At 47.8% G+C, this 19,266-nt stretch overlaps 1 protein-coding gene across 1 annotated transcript in view; it reads right to left on the bottom strand.

Annotated features, from left to right (window-relative positions):
• The window catches only part of IGSF9B (immunoglobulin superfamily member 9B), a 74,640-nt gene that overhangs the window by 18,768 nt on the left and 36,606 nt on the right, over positions 1–19,266 (bottom strand). The window contains exons 8-19 of the mRNA XM_078147096.1: positions 17,043–17,185; positions 16,568–16,708; positions 16,328–16,444; positions 15,849–15,999; positions 14,694–14,805; positions 10,894–11,069; positions 9,471–9,697; positions 8,662–8,746; positions 4,752–4,913; positions 3,899–3,944; positions 1,208–2,860; positions 372–686 (exon numbers count right to left, since the gene is read on the bottom strand). Of these exons, the coding sequence (XP_078003222.1) occupies positions 372–686; positions 1,208–2,860; positions 3,899–3,944; positions 4,752–4,913; positions 8,662–8,746; positions 9,471–9,697; positions 10,894–11,069; positions 14,694–14,805; positions 15,849–15,999; positions 16,328–16,444; positions 16,568–16,708; positions 17,043–17,185 (3,328 nt within the window). The remainder of the gene's footprint in view (positions 1–371; positions 687–1,207; positions 2,861–3,898; positions 3,945–4,751; positions 4,914–8,661; positions 8,747–9,470; positions 9,698–10,893; positions 11,070–14,693; positions 14,806–15,848; positions 16,000–16,327; positions 16,445–16,567; positions 16,709–17,042; positions 17,186–19,266) is intronic.

Here is a 19,266-nt window from a genome sequence, read left to right as displayed (position 1 = left end):
GCAGGGCACAATCCGGCTCCCCTCCAACGGGCGACTACTTCAAGAAAAGAGACCAAAGGACGGAACCAGAGGGAGAAAGAGAGAAAAAGAGCGAGAGAGAAAGAAAGAGAGAGAGAAAGGGGGGGGGAGGAAGAGAGGGAGAGGGATTAAGAAAGACACTACAGAGACTCAGCAGGCTGCTCTGGACAAATCAGACCAGCCCAAAGAAGATGGAAAGAGAGGAAGAGAGCGACAGAGAGAGGAGACAGACTAAGAGTGGGGGAGAGGAAGGGAAGAGGAAGAAAAAAGGAGAAGAAAGGAGGGCCAGGGAAGGAAAAGGCAAAAGAGGAAGAAGATGGATAAAGACAGGTGTCTGGGGGTGACTCTGGTACCTGGAATACCAGCCGCTAGAGTATAGGGTGTGCTCTTTCTGCCGGGCCGATCGCGGGAGCTTGTTTGTCTGTCTGTCTTTCTGCAGCTTCCTGCGAGGCGCGCGGGTGGGGGTGGGGTGTGTGGCTCCTGGCATGCCGTTGACAGGGCCTGAGTGTTTCCTCCCAGCCCCCAAGCCTGATGGCCGCAGCATCCCTTTCGGAGAGGCCGTAGGGACAGGGACTGGAGACCGGTGCGCGCTAGGGCTGCTAAGGGGCAGGAGGTTGGGGACAGGAGGCCCCTGCCCTGGTGATCCAGGAAAGTCACGCTCCGGGGTCCTGCTTCGCAAGGGAGGAAGGGCCAGGAAGAAAAGGAATGTGGAGACACTCTCTGGGCTTCCCCTGGACCCACCACCCGCCCCCAATGCCAGGACCACGTAGATTCACAGGGAGGGGAAGAACCCTTGACTCCAAGAGAAAGTGACTGAGTACCCACACACACACATAGGTCTCTCACTCTAATGTACCAGTACTAATTCCACTCCTTCCTCTACCCCCAACTACTCCCACCATCACTCCCAGTCACCTTAAATGCCTCCTAAAGCTCTGGTGGGATAGGTGGGTAAAGGAGATCCCTCATGCCACTGGCTGAGCACCTGGACAGGCGACCACCTCCCTCCGCCAATGGCTAATGGCCACACCCTGACCTCTGCCAATCAGAACTCGTCTCCCAAAGGGATGCTGCAGCATGTCCAAACGAGCCCTGTTATTTGGGTTGATGAGAGGAGTGGAGGCGCAAGGAATGGGGGGAAGGAAGTAGACCAGGTGAGGAGGGGAGGGGGCAGCCACAGCATACTCACCCTGAAGTGGATAAGGTTGTTGGTGGGGGCTCTGGTCTGAGCAGCTCCTCCCCCATCCTCCTAGGGGAGGGTGTCTGTCCGAACACATCCAGGTTGTCCGAAGGCCCAGCAGGGCCCTGGGGCGGGGAGGGATAGCCGGTGGCCAGGGTGGTGAAGCCCATGGCCGGCCGATAACTGGGGCTATCACCCCGACTGCTCTGGGAAGGGGAACCAGTGGATGGCGTGGACTTGCGGGAGAAGCTGACTGCGGCGGGTGGCTGTAGGGTTATCTCCGACATCTCTGCCTGCTGCAAGAGGCCAGGGCGGGGCCTTGCCCGGGCCGCGAGCTCCGGCGAGCCGGTTCGGGAGCTTAGGGGACTTTGGGTCAGAGGCGAGAGCCGCGAGGGCTGTAGCACCACTTGATGTAAACTGGGCTCGGCTCGCCTGCCCTGCCGGGGGCTGGGCCTGGGCCGAGGCTGGGGCTCATACCACCGGGTGTCCAGGCTGAATGTGCTTGGGCCGCCATGACCCGCGGGCTCGGCCGACTCGGGGTAAGGCAACACCGGTATGCCCATACCTTGGCTGGTATGTCTGAGCTGCCCTTGGCTCACCAGAGGTTGCATAGGTTTGTCCTGCCACTTGGTGGCGGTGGGCACTGCGACTGGACCTCTGCCAGGTGACTTGCCTGCCCAACTCTTTGGTGCCTCCAAAGACAGGATACCCGGGTAGGCTGCGGGCACCTGGAGGGAGGTGGGGGGCAGTCCCCGGGGGAGGCAGGCCTTTGGCTGCAGGCTCTCTGCCACATCGCAAGGGTGCAGCTGGTGGGGGAACATCATGGCTGGGGACTCCAGCCCACCGAAAGGAAATTCAGGTCGGCCCCAGGGCTCTGGGGAGCGGCCTCCCGTAGGTGTCTGAGTAAGGGGCAGCGTGCTGTTGGAGTTATTCTCGCCGTTCTCCTCGGGGATGGTGGGGTGACCGAAAGGCCCCTCAGGGTGCAGGGGTGGGGATGACATGACGGAGCTCAGGGGGCTGCCCACTTCAGGCATGTAGAACGGTGGGGGCTCCACTTCCCCAGGGCTGCTGCTGCTGAGGTAACCGTAGTACTGGCCGTGGTGGAAGGGCCGGGGGCCTGGGGGCCGGGCCTGGCCTGTGGCCTGGAGCCGACCTTCCAGACCACTGGGACCCTCCAGCCCCCGGGGCTGGAACCGGGGACTGTATGCTGGTGGCGGCAGGTAGGACTCTTGGCTAGATGACAGAGGGGTCAGCTGAGACTTGAGGGCAGCCACCGAGGTGGGCACTACTAGTGGGTCATCATTTTCCTCATCTGATTGTCGGAACTCGGGGTACATGTCAGTCTCTTCTGCAAAGGGAAAGCCTTCAATGCGCCGGCTCTTAAGCGAGGGCTCCATCTCAGAGGGATCCATCACGAACCGTCCATCAGGGCCCCGGCTGATAAGCTCGATAGGCGTGGTGGCCTCAGCCTCAGCCTCAGCTTTGGCTACGCTGTACTTTTTGCTGCTGATGGCCCGCTTGGTCTTCTTGTATAAGGACAGCTCCTTCTCACGGCTGGGGCTCAGCATCCTCTTAGCTGCTGGCTGGCCCTGGTCATCGGAGGATTCTGATGGGGCTCTTAGTGTCCTGATACTCTCAGGACTCGCTTTTCCAGAGGATAAACTGGGCAAAGAGACAAAGGAGACAATGAGGAAGAGAGGAAGTAGAATAGGACATCCTTAGTCCAGGATTCACCATTTTATCTTTTCAAGCTAATCTAGTCCCATCCAACACAATAGCATCTATGGCAGGGATACTGAAAGAGAAAGGAGGAGGTACCATCATCATCTCCACCTTCTGTATGAATATTAGGTTCTTTTTATTTTACTTTTTTAAGTTCAGACCTATCATTCATGGAGGTGGGCAGTTCCCAGTAAAGAAACTCCCTCTACCAGTTTCGACCACAACAACTTTGTCATAGTCTTAGAGAGTTGCCTGTGACACTGGGAAGGTAAGTAAGTTGCTCAGGGTCACACAGTCAGTATGTGTCACAGGCAAGACTTGAACCTAGGTCTTCCTAACCTACAGCTCTCTATCCACCATACCAGGCTGACTCTCATTTTTTTTTTAGATAATAACTGCAAATGTCTAATCATTGGCTAATTTCTGCCCCCAGACTTGGCATACGCTTTTGGTCTATCCCCTTTCCCTCCAGACAAATATACATACACACTGTCAACTGGTACAAAACAGTACATCTGTTAGGTGGGGGGGGGGGTGTTAAAATTACACTAATGCATGCATTCCCATGGCCAAAGAGAAACGGTTTTTAGATTATCTGCTAATTTGGATTATCTAAACCACTGCTCTGTTCCATTAGAGTAGGTTGCTTAATGTTAACTGTAGCCATTTATTCATTCATTCATTCCTTCAACAAACATTTACGCTAAATGCCTACTATGTTCCAGGTACTGGATGACTGGAAACCATGACAAGAATCATGTTGATAAATTAAGAGCTAACAGCTCAGAAACTGAGTTAGGGGCATTGAGGCCAGGTGAGTCCTGATGCTAAAATGCTGGGGGAAAGATATCTAAAATGGCTCCCAAATTCCAAGGTAGTACTTTCTAAGCCCTAAGAGTGAGGACAAGAAGGAACATACTACTTTCTCACTGGTACCCTCCACCCCAAACCCTTTTCATACTTCATGGAGATACTCACGGAGACTCCAGGCTCTTCCTGCAATGAGTGATGGAGAGTGGAGGATCTGGAAGGAAATGAGAGAACATGTTGAGGTCTGAGAGACACAAAAGACAGAAGCCATAAGCCACAGTTCCACTTCCTGTTGGCAAAGGGAAAGAGACTTCAAGAAGGGAGAGCCATAGTACAAGGAGGCAGCTCTTGCCATCATTGGCACCTCTCCTGTGGCTTACAGATCTCAGTCCCCACCAGAGAAAGGCCAGAAAATTGAAGTAGGCCTCTTTCCCAGGTTACCTGACTCTACCTCCACAAGAAGACTTTACTCCACCGCCTCTAACTCCACTTCCACCACTGACCCTTTCCCTACTGGCCCTTCCTATCTTCCCTGCTTCCTTATTCCCAACATTTCAAATTACCTGACACTTTACTATCAAGCCTTCCACTTCAATAGACTCTGCTCTTTCCAAAGAAGGTTATCCCAAAACTACTCTAGTCACCATATCCTCCCCTGCCCACCAGACACATTTCCATATAGAGGCAAAGAGGGCCACGTCTCCCCAAGCCAAGTGCTGAGGTATCTTTATTGAATATCTTTTCTGCCTTATAGCTAAGTAAACTTCATTAGCACCTGGCACAGTGTGTACTACATAGTAGGCACTTAATAACTGTTTATTGATTGATTGTTGAATTACTTCCATGTGCCTCATTTTGTGTCAATCCCATATCTAAACCACAGCTGTACTGTCCTGAGTCAGGCCTGCCCATTATAGAGACCATGATGAAGGGTCAACCTCCCCAGGAGATATAGTGGAGGGGAGTCCCTGAACCAGGCCCAATGGGGGTGCCAGGCCTGGGAGGCCAACAGAGCACTCACCTTTTTTGCGTTTGAGCTTGCGCTTCCGCTGTTTGTTGACAAAGCAGGCGGCCAACGTGCTGAAAAGGATGGCTGCTGCCAGGAAGCAGATTGTTGCCACAATGCCAGCCAACACTGGGCGGGCCAGCCCTTCGTCCGTCAGGTCAGGCGGTGGGAAGATGTCTGCCAGGGACAGAAGAAACTCATGAGTCTCCAACCTTCTACACCTTCCCCTAGCCAGGGTTAGTCAATCTTCCCTACCTTTACAGGAAATAACAGTAGGGCTGAATGTTAAGATTTGTCTGATGCCGTTTCCCACCACATAAACTATACTCCAACCAAATTAGACCATTTGCTTATTGTCATCCAAACAAACCCTATTTTGCTCTCATATTCTGTATCAGGAATGCTCTCCACATCTCCATCTATTGCCATCCCATCTATCCTTCAAAGCCCAGGTCAAATGACACTTTCCATGTGAAGCATTTCCTCACACTCCTATCTGAAAGTGATTTCTTAGTCATCTGATCTCAAAGCACTTAACAGAATCTGAGTTGGAAGAAACCTCAGCTATTATCTAGTTTGGTCTCCACACAGGATTTTTTTTCCTTCACAACTTCCCTAAGAAGTACTCATCTACTTCCAAGGATGGACATCTCACTCTCTCCTAAGGTAGCCCATTCCAACAGTTCCACCCACTAGGAAGTCTTTACCTTTATGGAGCAGTCATCTGCCTCTCTGCTTATCTGTGCATTTTTCCTAGTTCAGCCTTTTGAGAAGCTAGGCTTTCTGGGACAGAACTTTTAACTTCTCTCATTTATTTATTCTAACTTGAGTTGTGATAACTTGTATTAATTGCACTGATTTGTTTACTTATTTTATGAATTCTACTACACTGTATACTCCTTGAGAACAATAGTCTTAAAATCTTAAAAGTCAACTTCCTCAAGATCTCTGAGGATCTGTGGTCCACACCAAGAAGGCTGAAGATCAGAGGAGTATGGGTTTTGTTTGTTTGTTCATTTTTAGGGGATTCTGGATTTTGGGGCAGGGAGGTACTCTGGGGACAAGAGGAAAGGCATGGATTCATGAAGAAAAAAATCCTTTAACTCACAAAAGAAAAAAACAAGGATGAGGGATACAAAATGAACATATCAGACTGCCTCACAGAAGTCAGGATAGTTAGATTATAATCTTATGTTTCAAAACATTTTCCTTCTAATCATTGTGAAAATTTTTTCACAATAGACTTGACACACTCCAACAGCCATACAAATCACTTTGGCCTCATAGGCCCAGGTACTGTAAGAAATCATGTCAATCTCAAAAGAAACCATGCAAAATAAGGGCACCAGACGTGAAGATTTTTCATTTTAAGGTCCTTCCCAGCTCTAAAATTTTGTGATTCTTTGAGTATGCAAGTATCTTAAGAAAGGGGAAAACCAGGATTCGCCATGATGGCATTGTTTTAGACTAGGACCCCTACATGCTATTAGTTATATTTTCACTATTACAATGAGGACACGGCACATTATAGTCCAGTGCAAACAGTATTGCACTGGGAAGCCATGTGATACAGGAATGCTAGATTTGAACCCAAGATTACCCGGATTCAAATTCCAGCTTTGCCATGTAGTCACCTGTGTGACCTTAAGCAAACCACTTGACCTCTGTGGTCATCAGTTTTCTCATTTACAAAATGAGAGAGTTGTCTGTAATATAATGGGGTAAGATGCCATGACTTCAAAATGTCCCCGCCAGCACTAAATCTAATGTGGGCTCTAGTTTTGGCTTCTACCACTAACAGTGTAACCTTGGGAACATTGTTTAACATCTCTGGATCTCAGTTTCCTCAAAGGTCCCTTCCAACTCTGAATCTATGCTGTGCTTAATCATCTCTATATCTCCTCTAACCACTTGTAAGGTACATTTGCATATAGGAAGTATTGATGCCCATTGTAGGAGTTTAATAAGTTTAGTGAATGAACAAATGATTCCTGTCTTCTCTTCTTTATTCTGTGCGAATGAATGTGTGGGTTTCCAAAGGATCAGAATGAATAGCCAATAGAAGTTTACCAATGGCTGCAAATGAATGCTGAGTCGTTTTTCAGTCATGTCTAACTCTTCATGACCCCATTTGGGGTTTTCTTGGCAGAGATACTAGAGCGGTTTGCCATTTCCTTCTCCACCTCCTTTTACAGATGAGGAAACTGAGGCAAAGAGGGTTAAGTGATTTGCCCAGTGTCACATAGCTAGTAAATGTCCAAGGCCAGATTTGAGCTCAGGAAGATGAGTCTTCCTGACTCTAGGCCCAGCACTCTATCCGCTGCACCACCTAGCTGTCCCTGCATTTGGGGGACAAGAAATATAAATGTACCTGGGCCTCTATCTTTGGGAGTAAAAACACTGTGGTAATGCAAGGAGTTGTCAGATTATTTTACTCAGATTAGTTTATAGCAGTATGGGAAAAGGGACTGGACCTGAGATTTCATTGACATAGGGGACTCCCAGGTGAGGAAACTCCCTCTATCAGTGCAGGTTGGCACCTTCTCTGCAATTTATAGTCTTAAAGAGTTGCCTAGATCACTGAGAGGTTAAGTGAGATGGGCATGGCCAAACAGCCAGTATGTGCCAAGGACAGAACTTGAACCCAGGTCTCCCTGCCTTAAAGGCTGTCTCTCTCTGTCTGCTACATCCTGCTTCTCCTTATAGCAGTATAAAGCATTTACTATTGACATAACATATCTTGATTGCATGACAAGTATACTAATGAACTCTAGAAATTAGAGGGGGGAGATTGGAAATTTGATCTACTAGACAAAACTTCTCGGCCATACAATAAAATATTAAAAACAATCATATTGGTTGGTTAGGTAGAGGTCCTTCATTGTGTGGAGGAGCAGAAGGGCTCATGCCCCGTGAGCCACATCTAAGCTCGCTCAGTACAGAGCAATTCTGAGACCAACCATCAGACCTCAAGTCATCTATCTATTCCAGCCTTGGCAGCATGCCTACTCCCCACTGCCCCATCTCCCTAGGCCTCCTCTCCCTGGGGCTGAGCCAAGAAGGAGGTAAGCTGTGTTCTGACAGCTAAGGCTGGAGCCTTAATTAGACAGTTGTAATAGATGAGACAGGGGGGTTGTATTCTATCCCAGCCCATGCACAAATGATTGCAGTGCCTGGGCTCCCTCCCCTATCTAGCCCTAGGGGAAGCTGTAGGGATGGTACTACAGTTCAAGGTACTGGGTACTCAGTTTGGTTACCTTGAAGGTCTTTTCTCTCCATTTTAGGGGAGGGAAAGGGTGAGGACGAGGTAATTCCAATGTTTCAGGATCCGTGGTTACAGAGAGGGGGGCAAAAGCAGGCCAGAGGCAAACAATAGACATAAATAAAAACCTGAAGAATTGGGATTATTTAGCCTGAAGATAAGTGGGGTAATGAAAGAGGAAGAGAACAATGATTATGAACACTTCCTTGCAAAACAAGCATAATTATCTCTTAAAAAGAGACATACAATATATGGCACTCAATAAATATTTCTTGAGTTGCTGAAAAACTTTTTCCCCATCATTAGTCTTAAAAGGGAAAAGAGACTTAAATTGAAGCAAGCAAGACTTAATTTAAACACCAATTAACATTATTAGATTCTGTAATGAGGGAAGTGGTTGCAATTCTTTTTGTGGGTGTCATGAAGAATAAGTCAGACACCCATCTATTTAGGTTGTGTTAAGGTACAATCCGGGATGGAAGCTAAATGGATTTCAATGGCCTCAGGGGATGTAATAGTTTTTGTTGTTTCATTTTGGGCTCTTCCTCACTCTCCCACCCAGCCTGTCTCACTGTTTTGGGTACTCAGTGACCCCTGAGTTTGCTCTGGTGCTGAGGTCCTTGTGTGTATGTGTGGGGGAAGGACACTCCCCTCTCAACCTACCTGTGCTGGAGACGCCGGCAATGTTGCTGGGCTCACTGATCAAATCCTGCATGACAGCCAGAACTCGGAACTCGTACCAAGTGTCCTAAAGCGCCCCCCCAAAGGACAATACCTTGTCAGCTGGTTGGCCACTGCTAACCCTGCCTCTGACCCGTCATGGAACAAGGGGGTTGGGATTAACAGAGATAGAGAGAAGAGAGGGAGAGAAGGAAAAAGGGGGGAGTTGTATCCAAACAGCCAAGCTTTGCTTCTCAGCTAGAGAGAAGTAAAGCTTTAAAGGAAACAGGCCAGAAGGTTTGACTCAAGAGTTCTCCCAGCCCTTCACCTTGTTACATGAGCATGATTCCAAAGGCAAACTCAATAAATTAAAGAGGGTACAAAGCGCTTCCCCCAGTTGTCTATGCTCATCCCAGGTCAGGCTCACAGCAAGGAAGTGGATTCCATTGTTTGGAATATTTCCAACTCCATACCAGATTGGGAATACAACTCCCCAGATTCATATGTGCTGGCCTCTCTAGCAGACTCTAAACTAACTTCCTTCAAGGCAACCTCCTCCCAAGTTCCTCTATGGACCAGATGAAAGTTGACTGCCCAGAACTTCAGTTGCCACCTCTTTAGTTCAAGATTTAGGGAACTGACTCAGAGAGAATAAAGTAACTATGTAATCCTGAAACTACAGCTTCCAAGTTGGGTCAAACAAAGCTACCAATGTTTCTGAGAAAGCACATGTCAACTCCACCAGAATATGGACAAAGAGGAGCTCCAGGTTATGTTAGCATCCCCACTGCCAGGCCTTGGACTAGTCTCACCTGTGACAAGTCTTTAGCAAAAAAGTCTCCATCAGTACCCAGAATCGCATCATCCAAGATCTCCCAGCGCTCTCCAATTCGGAACTCCATGATGTAGTGGTCAATGGGAAAGCTGTGGTTAGCGGGTGGGAGCCAGGATAGGAGTACACCCTGCTGGGTCCGATTGGCTGTGAGGCACCTTGGTGGGGTAACCAGCACCAGGGGTTCTGGAGTTGTGATAGGGAATGCTAGAATAGAAGGCAAAGAAAGGCAAGGGAAAGGGTCATAGGAAATACTGAGAGGTTAGCGCTCTCTCACCCGAATTCCTCTCGGTACCTTTCAACAATGTTTATATCCCATAGGGGTCATAGTATCAAAGTAAATCTAAAGACTTCTAATATCCCTGAATATTAAAGTCCCCAAAATTACATAAATTGGTTTTGGGGAAACAGGGGAACTTCACTGCAAATATTTCCTTTATATAAAGGAAGAATCTTGTCAGGACCACAGCTGTACCTTAAGGGTTCTGAAACTTAAAATATCGCACTTTCATATTGCTCTGGAGGTTCCATTTGAAAAAATATTATACCAGGAGGAAAAATGTAACCAGCATTTGTGAGAAGAAATAGGGAGAGAGCTAGTCCTAATGAAAATGTTTTGTTTTGTTTTTTTGGTTTTCTCCCAGAGAGACAAAAAGAGTTCCTAACATTCTCTTGTGAGCCTCATGGGTTCAGACCTTTCTTGGTACAGATGGAGAGAAGGAGACCCAGAGAGAAGAGCTATTCAGAGCTCTAGGCAAGTAAAGGATAGGCAAGCATCCTATCCCCTTAGCTTCCGTCCTTCCTACTGGCAGGATAATGAAGTCCTCTGGGGGTGAGGACATCTCTCGGAATGATCTGAACCACCTGCCCCACCCCCAGCAGAAGAGAATAGGATCACTCTCAGCTCCTTTTTGGCTTCCAGGGGAGAGAGAGAGAAAGAAAGCATCCCTCCAATTTCAGGCATGGAGGAAGAAGGCAGCAACTGGCCCTGCCTGGGAAGGGGTCATCCTTCATGTTGACATTTTTTGGGGTGACCCCAAAGAGAGGACTGGCCCCAGCTACTCAACAAGCAGTCCCTAGAGCCAAAAAACATGGTCAGAGGAGTAGCATTATGTTGGGAGAGGAGGAAGAAAAAAAAGGGCAGATTTCTCCTCTCGCCTCTGAAGCCAAAGGTGACCGTGGACCTGTGACCTAAGAGGAAGGAATCAAGCTCCACCCCTTTCCTTCCCATCTAATATGAGGTTCTCCAGAAGTTTGTTTCTAAGAAGCAATAGGCCTTTGGGTCACAAATTGGTTATATGCACCACAGGCCACTCACACAATGCAAAACCTGAAGGATGGTATAAAGACCTTGTAGCTCAGGCTGTTTTTGTCACTGTCCCCAGTTTCCAGGAGCTGCTCACCTAAAGTGTTCACAGTGACCACCTCGCTGAATGAGCTAGTGCCCAACTTGTTTTGTGCCAGGACACTGAACTGGTATGCTGTCTCAGGTTCCAAAGTGTCCACCAGTAGCCAGCTTGGTCCAGGCGGTACTGGTAGTGACAGCCAGTCATGAGGCCCAAACTGGGCCCTCTTCATCCTGGTCAAAGAGAAGGAAAGGAAGGAAATATAGGGAGGGGATAAAGGAAAAGGCTGATTACACTGGACCTGGTGGCTCCTGGGAGAGTTCTCAAGCAAGTGGCAGTGGGTGGGCCTGCATTACCTAAGCACAAAAAGAGATAATGGCCAGGGTGGGATGATTTGGCCAGTGAAAGCTGAGCCAGTCCTCATGATGTCTGATCACAAGGCAGCTTCCAGAGGTTAAGAGCCATTGATGTTCTACTTTCCAATGGAAAAGATTTCAAAGAGCAATTTGGTCCATGAGTCACTGGTCAAAGGCCCAGATCCTGGGAGTGGGGTGAGGAGTAGGGTACACAATTTCACCCTGGTGATACGGTGGCCCATCATGGGTGTGGTAAGAGTAAACAACACCGATTTTCTCAGGCTTTGCCTTTAGGGAAAGGAGGGTGGGCTATATGGAACAGGAAAAGCATCTAAGTGGAGGAAAGAACAATAAGGATGAGAAGTTACTGAACCAGGGGACCCAGGGACCCTAGTTCCTTGCCCCTTTGCAATCAGGCCAATCTCCCTCACAGGAAAAGAAGGGAAACCTAGGCTTAGATTCACTCAAGGACTACAGCAATTCTTAACCTGGACTCCATAGTCTATAAATGTCAAAGGGTGCATGGCCTTGGGTAAGATACCCCAAAAAAGACATCTTTATATCAATATTATTGGTTTCCTTTCTAATCCTATGTGTTTAATTTTTGTCACAGAAGAACATTATTCTGAGATGGGGGTCCATAGACTTCACCAGATGGCCAAAGGGTTCCATGACATAGAAAAAGTTAAGAACTCTTGGGTTAGTGTTTCCAACCAAGGCTCCCAAGTAAGGATTACTCTTCAACATCTCACGCCACCCCCAACTGTGGCAGAGATATCCGTGGGTTCTCCCACAGAGGCATTGATTCTGAGAAAAGGCATGGATTGCATACAAAATGCTGATGCTGAGGAGGGGATGGGGGAGGAGTTGGAGGACTGGCTTTCTCTCCTGTTCTTCTGGACTTTTGTCTTCTTTCTGCTGTCTCTCTGCCTAGTTTACATTCAAAGTCTAAAAGTGCGGTGTGATCATATCACCACAAGGAGGAGGCATTGTCCCACTCAACTAAAGGCTGAGTTTTGTCTGCAAATTGGCTTGTAGAAGGCAAACTACATCAGAGTGCCCTTCTGGACCAAAGGAACTACTACCCATCCTTCCTGGCAAAGGTGGGCAATGGCATTTTGAAAAAAAGACAGGAAGAAAGATGCCCTAAGTGTTCAAACAAGGGCATACAAGCAATGGGGGGTGATGGCACAAGGTGGGGAAGAAGGAGGGGAACGCTAGGGTGGAAGAGAGAAAGGAGAGGTGCGCTCTACCTCCCGCTCACCCAGGGCACCGAAGCACGTTAGAATGGCAGAAAGTACATGGAGCAGAGCTACAAGCAGCAAGGGGACCCCCCCCCAAGGCATTCCCAGAGTTTCCCCCATCACCCTGTATCTTCATTACTAGGTACAGAAGCCAGGCCAACTAACAGCTTCTTCCCTAGACCCACAATCTCAATAGTTCTGTGACTTTGCAGATGTCACTAAGCAGTTCCCAGAAGATTCAGCCTTTGCTGCTTCTTCCCCTTTAAGACTATTCACCATAGGGGCAGCTAGGTGGCGCAGTGGATAGAGCACCAGCCCTTGATTCAGGAGGAGCTGAGTTCAACTTTGGCCTCAGACATATAACACTTATTAGCTGTGTGACCCTGGGCAAGTCACTTAACCCCATTGCCTAGCCAAAAAAAAAAAAAAGAATATTCGCCAAAGGATGGTTTACCCCCTCCCTAAAAGCCACTACCTTCAGGGTTATTGTGAAGATCAATTGAGTAAACATGCAAAGTGCTTTGCAAACTCTAAAGCATTATGTAAATAGCATTATTATCATTATCATCATCATTATTTCAGGGGACCACAAAGACAACACAAAATAGTCCCGGCCTTAACTTTTGACCTACCTCCAATTACTGTAATTCCTTTTAGTTTCTCCAGCAGGCTGTGGAAGAGGCAAGGAAGCAAAAAAATCCCAAAACGGCCCTGCCCTTCCAAGCTGATCATATTCCAAATAATACTTAATGGGGCAGGGGACAAGCTAGGGCCAAGAAGACGTATGGAACAGAGAAATAGGGTTTGGTTTATTAACAGACCCTGTCCGTACCCCCTGCCTTCCCTGAGACCTCTAGGGCCCTCTTGGGCAGCCAGAGTTATAGGTTAGCAAGTGAGGTTCAGCAGGAAGGAGGCCTCCACTGAGCTCACCAGATGTCAATATTTATCCTCCATTGTAATATAACTGGTTTCATAAGCTCCTAGAGGTTGGAAGGGGGAATGCTATCCTGTTAACTATTCTCCCCACTGCCACCACTTAAAACAAAAGTACAGATAGGAACCGTGACAAAGAATGAAAGGTGCTGGTATCCCAAACCTTGAATCCAAGTGGAGGGAATACCCAAATCAGAAGGAAGGAAATAAAAGAACACAGTGCCTGTTAACCAGTATCAGGAGTAAGTGGGTCCTTGATACACTGGTGATAGCAATGGCCCACTTGGTAGAAGCAGAGGAATTGGAGAACCAGGCAACCTTGCAAACGAATAGAAATAGAGTCTGGGGAGTTTCCATCAAGTCATATTACCAGCTGTCTCTTTCTCTTTTTACCAGGAAGCATCAAAGGATTTTTCTTTGCCCTACCCAGACTCCCCTCCACCAGTTCCTGCCTATATCCAAGCCAGGCATGGAAAAGAAGGCATTGGTAGTTTTCACTAAGGTGAAACATGTCCAAGCAAAAGAAAGCAGGGAGGCTTTGCTCTTCCTGTTCAAAGATACCATCCATGCAAGTTTCTGGGGCTCTTCACACAGGATGGGTGGAAGGGAGAATAGGGTGGAAAGGAGGTAGTCAATGAGGGAGAAAAAGGTCCATTGCTAGTGATGTTTTGCTCTCCGTTCCATCCCTACCCATCCATCTACCCACCCACCCACCATAACTAGGTTGTCTACATCCCTGCATCTGGTGAAGTTCAGTGAAGAGACAAAAAACAAAGGTGTGAAATACCAAGGACCCAGAAAAAAAAAAACAGGCCTAAATCTGAAGCCAGGAAGGTGACAGTCACCTCTCCTAGAGCTACTCAGAAAGGGGCAGAATAGGAATCAGGCTCTATGCCTTGGGCTTGGTCATCTCCCCAAAGTCCTAAGCATCTCTGGTGGTGCCATGTCCTACCCACCCACCCCCAGTCAGTGGGACAGATGCCTGAAAGGAAAGAGAGCCAAGAAGGGAGAATAGGTAGTAAGATGAGCCAGGGAGTTCGCAGCAAAGATGATCTTCTGGGCAATTCATGCTAAAGTCTAAATGTATCCCCCCAAGGTCCCTCCAACCCCAAAGAGTAGAGCTTAAGGGATGCTCTTAGTATCTGTCTCAGCCCCCAAGATTCATCCCACTTGTTTACCCCACCCTCTTCACCACCTTGGGGGCTCTCAGTCCAAAGATTCCCTCCCCTTGTTTTGCTATTCACTATCCACCCCAGGGTAATGGTTGAAGTCAGGAGGGAAAAGCAGAGCAAAGCATGCGGGGGTGACTCACAGAGGGCCGTACCAAACTGAGAATGTCTGATCGTAGCCGCCATCATAGCCTGGCTCCCAGGACACATTGGCAGTCGTCATGGAGACAAGGACCCGAACACTGCTGGGGGCATGAGGGCTGGTGCCTGAAGACAAAATGCAAAAGAAAACCCACAGCTGAAATGATCTGAAACAGATTGGGCTGGCCCTCAAGATAGGGAAGCTCCCCCCAAAACCCAAAAGAGGTTGAAAAGTACAGTAGCTGAGCGGAGCACATCTTCCTGCCTCATAACCTTACTGATTAGCCTAAGAGGATGGGCAAACCGAGGGTCCCCAAGAGTAAAGTACCATCCATTGCCTGCAGGAGGCACTATGGAGACAAGAGACAGGATATCACAAGTTGGAGCAGAACAAAACGCTTAGCTCTCAGATGAACTCCCTGTGAGCTAAGTTAGAGAAGATAGAGGAAGCGTCCCCTTAAAACAGGGCTATAGCCAGGGCCAGAGGGCTATTGCATTTCACAGATGCTGGTGACCTGTAAAGAAAATGTCACTCCTCTGGGAGGGGTTGTCTGGCCTCCCATGTGGGCTAAATAGATACATTCTGTCATTATATAAGCCTCTAACCCAGTAAACCCCCAAAGAGTCAGAGCAACACTGATGCAGGGACCCGAGGTTCTGCAGATATGAACACTCAAGGTGAAAAGTGGCTACCTGCTGCCTTCTTCTCCTTTTCCTGATTCCTTCACCCTCAACACTCTCCATCATGTCATCTTCTCTTTTTCAACCTGCCTCTTAGGCTGGACCCTTCAAACCTTAACTGAGCACTCTTTTCCTCCAGTGCCTTTTTAAACTAATATCAGTTATTCCAATCACTTCAATTTCCCCTTTCAGTGCTTAAGTACGTAGCCCTGAAGAACTGCATAAATGTCTATATCCAATCTCTCCTCATTCTTCAGCAGAGTCCAACAGAACGCACGGAGCCCTCAGCACAAGGTATGGCCCTGACCTAGATCACAGGGCCCCCAGAGGGCAGAGATCAGATCTAGGTAACTTGCTCCGTACAGCAAATAAGGAATGGAGAATGTAAATGTTAAAACTTCTCTTGGGCTTCTCTTCAGGCTGTTTTCTATTTTCTGCTCTACCCCTGCCCCACCCCAATGCCCCGTTGCCACATCTCCCAGGCGTACCAATGACTGTGAGGTGTGTACTGGCAGTGATGCTGGTGACCACATTGGTGGCAATGCACTCCCACTCTCCATGGTCCTCCTTGCTCAGGGCACGGAATTGAAGACTCCCACTGGGCAGGGCATTGTGCTTGCTTCTGCTGGGTTTCCCTACCTTGGGCAAACAAGGGGGCAAGGAGAAGGGCAAAGGGAGGAGGAAAAATAGGGAAGGTGGAAAGAAGCCACCAACATCTCAGGAGCCCATGAAGGCACACAACGGCTAGTACCTAAAGACCCACCCTATATACCTCCCTTGCTCCCTACAAGAGTACCCAAGACACAAGACATGCCAGGACCCCTGCCTCTTGTCTCCTGCCCACTCCAACTAAGAATCTATGTAATTAAGAGTTGTCAATTTCATAGATTATATGCTAGGATACTGAGCCTCCCTGTAAGGCCAAGTCAATCTCCCCCAAATACGGTTCCCTGGACACTGGAAGTACCTTTCTCCAGGTGATGACAGGGAAGGGGTCTCCTGCTGCAGCACAGGGAATGAGCAACTCCCTGCCAGCCTCCTGCCTATATTCCCAGCCTGGTAGCACCGTAAAGTAGGGGGGATCCTTAGAAGAAAAGTGCATATATACATGAGCACGTATTCACCCAGAGAAGCATACTCCTACATATAAACGCACACATATGTGCAAAGACATGTTCTGCATACAGTTCTCTGCCTGGTACCTCACCTTCAGGACAAGCCGCGCAGGAGCAGACTGGCCCATTGTCCCCAAGGTGTTGTAAGGCACACAGGTATAAGTGCCGAGAGCCTCCTCCGTTGCCTCTTCAATGCGGATAGAGCCATCCTCCATCAGGGTCCAACCCAGGTTCTATCAAAGCATAAACAAGAGGATCAATGGAGAGCCAGGCCAACAATCACTCAGCCCCCTAAGTCTTTGTCCAGGTTCTCATCCTTGGCTCAAGGGCAGAAGATGAGCAGTCAAACTAAGTATCGAAAGTCTGCTGTTTCCAGACTACTGGCCTAGGATCTATAAGGGGATAAAAGAGAAACAGAAGACGGAATCCATGCCCTGGAAGAGATCAATACTTCCTGCTTGTCCTCATCCACAGAAAGCAGAATGATGGGAAGACAGAGACCAACAGACCCAAGCCAAGCACGATATGGAAGTTTATGGATCCCTTCCCAGGGAAGCTTCCTGTTACCTTCTCAATCTGCAAGGGACGGCCATCTTTATTCCATTTGACCAGGGTGGCAGGTGGCTCAGCATCTACGGGGCAGCGGATGTAACCGTGTATTCCCACCGGCACATATATAACTGGTGGCATGTTGAGGACACGGGCTGGGTCTGTATAGGGGCAGGAAGGAGAGGGAGAGAGAGAGGGGAGGGAAACAATAAAGGTAGGAACCCAAATAACTGAAAATCATGGTATTCTTGTTCCTTCTTCCCTTCCCACCTCCATTGCAGCCAGGGTCCCCCAGAAATAACCTCGACCAGAAAGAAGCACTGGTCTTCCGAGACGATTCTCCTCTTGCTTTCAGAGCCCTGCAGCTTATCATAACTTAACTATGACCTTCTCTATCCCTGACCATAAATGTTTTCCAAGTTCACATCTTCCCCTCTAAGCAAAAAGAGTGACACCCAGGTGGAAAGCCTATTCTAGCTATAAAGTATCAGTGCCCAAGAACTCATCTATGCTTTCTCCTCTTCCACCCCTCTCAGCTTCCTAACATCTGTGTGACTCAGTCTACCCATGCCACAGCAGGTGCCCGCATAGAATAAGCTTTTATGGCTCTTCTATTGAAAAAAAACACAAGACAGACAGCATGAGATGACAACAGAGATTCAGCTACATCCTTGGGGAGAGAGATTTAATCTGATACTCTCTATGGTACAGGGTGAGTCACTGCCCTCTTAATGTGCCCCAAAAGAAAAGCTGGGAAGAACAAGCCTTCATTCCTGGGTAGGCAGTAAAGATCAATGAGCTGGCATCTTCAATGTGCTCTGAGCCCTTCAGACAAGCAGCATTACATAAATACCAGGCCAAGTTACAGATTTAGAGGTAGATTCCTACTTTTATATGATAGGTGGTTTTTTTCTCTCTTCAAGGTTTTCAAAAGGACTTATGAATGGGAAAGTACTCTGAATACTGCCATTTAGCAGAAATAAAGATCCTTGTCTCACCCACCCATAAATCTCAATTCCCTAGATTTTCTCTGAAGCCCGGAAGAGGAAAGAAATACAAGCAAAGACTGGGGCCAGTGGAGAGGTGGGAGGAAGAAGTTAGCTCTGAGTTGAGCAATGCCTGAAGGTCGGAGGATGGGGACTTTAAAAGACATTTTTTCAGAGAAATCTTACATACTCAGGGTTGGAAGAGATCATTGGTCCAACCTGACCCTGTACAGGAATCCCCTTAATGGCAAGTGGTCATAGCTGTCTTGGTCATCACCTAGAGGACACCCAGGTGACACACTCAGTTGTGAGTGGAAGCAATTTCCTCCTGAATGAAGAACTCCCATTCATTCATTTCCTATTGAATTGGGGTGGGACCATTAGGAATGAAGAACACCTCTGGGGGCTGGGCTGCACCAACTTCCCAGAGTTGTTTCATTTTTTTTCCCCTTTAGAATTGTCTAAGAATCTCTACTATTTTAGGGAATGACAGTACTCTGTTCTAGGTTTCTAGTTCTTTATATACAACTAGGCGGCAAAGTAGGTGCACTAAGTCCTGGAGTCAGGAAGACCTGAATTCAAATCCAGCCTCAGACATTGAGTAACTGGGTAAATCACTTAACTATTAGCTATCTGCCTCAGTTTCCTCCTCTATAAAAATGGGGATAATAATAGCACCTACCTCCCAAGGTTGTTGTGAGAATACAGTGAAATAATATCTATAAAGTACTCAGTAAGACTCAAAACACTCTATAAATACTAGCTATCATTATTGTTATTATGTATCTCTATCACCCCAACCATACTGTAAGCACTGTGAAACATCCTGTCTTCTACTTCAATTGTATCCTCCAAAGGACCTCTGTGCTGGGCGTATAGTAACTACTTTATATAAATGATTTGTTGGCCTGACTTGGTCTACCATAGATTTTCAGTGGAAGACCTCTGATGACCTCCACCACTACTTACTTTCCCCTGAGCCTCTCAGATCTTTTAAAGTCTGGGAATCTTTCCTAATATGCCTACGGTAATCCAGAGTCGCTACTGTAACACAAGTTTTCTTATGCAGCAAAGATAAAGGAGTAATAGGGCCCCTCCTCCCTCAACATAAGCATCCCAGAACTAAAGACAGTTAGAATGTCAAGTTGGGGATCCTATCAGGGAGAGTTGGGAGTCCCACTGAGGACAATAGAATGGGAAAAACAGAATACTGAACACCCAGCAGAACAGAGATTTTGTCACTGCCTGTTTTCCCC

This window comes from Phascolarctos cinereus, unplaced genomic scaffold, assembly GCF_003287225.1.
Source record: "Phascolarctos cinereus isolate Bilbo 61053 unplaced genomic scaffold, phaCin_HiC Scaffold_726;HRSCAF=1367, whole genome shotgun sequence".
Lineage (NCBI taxonomy): Eukaryota > Metazoa > Chordata > Mammalia > Diprotodontia > Phascolarctidae > Phascolarctos > Phascolarctos cinereus.
The sequence above is the reverse complement of the archived record's forward strand: the minus strand, read 5'-3'. Positions and strand labels throughout refer to the sequence as shown.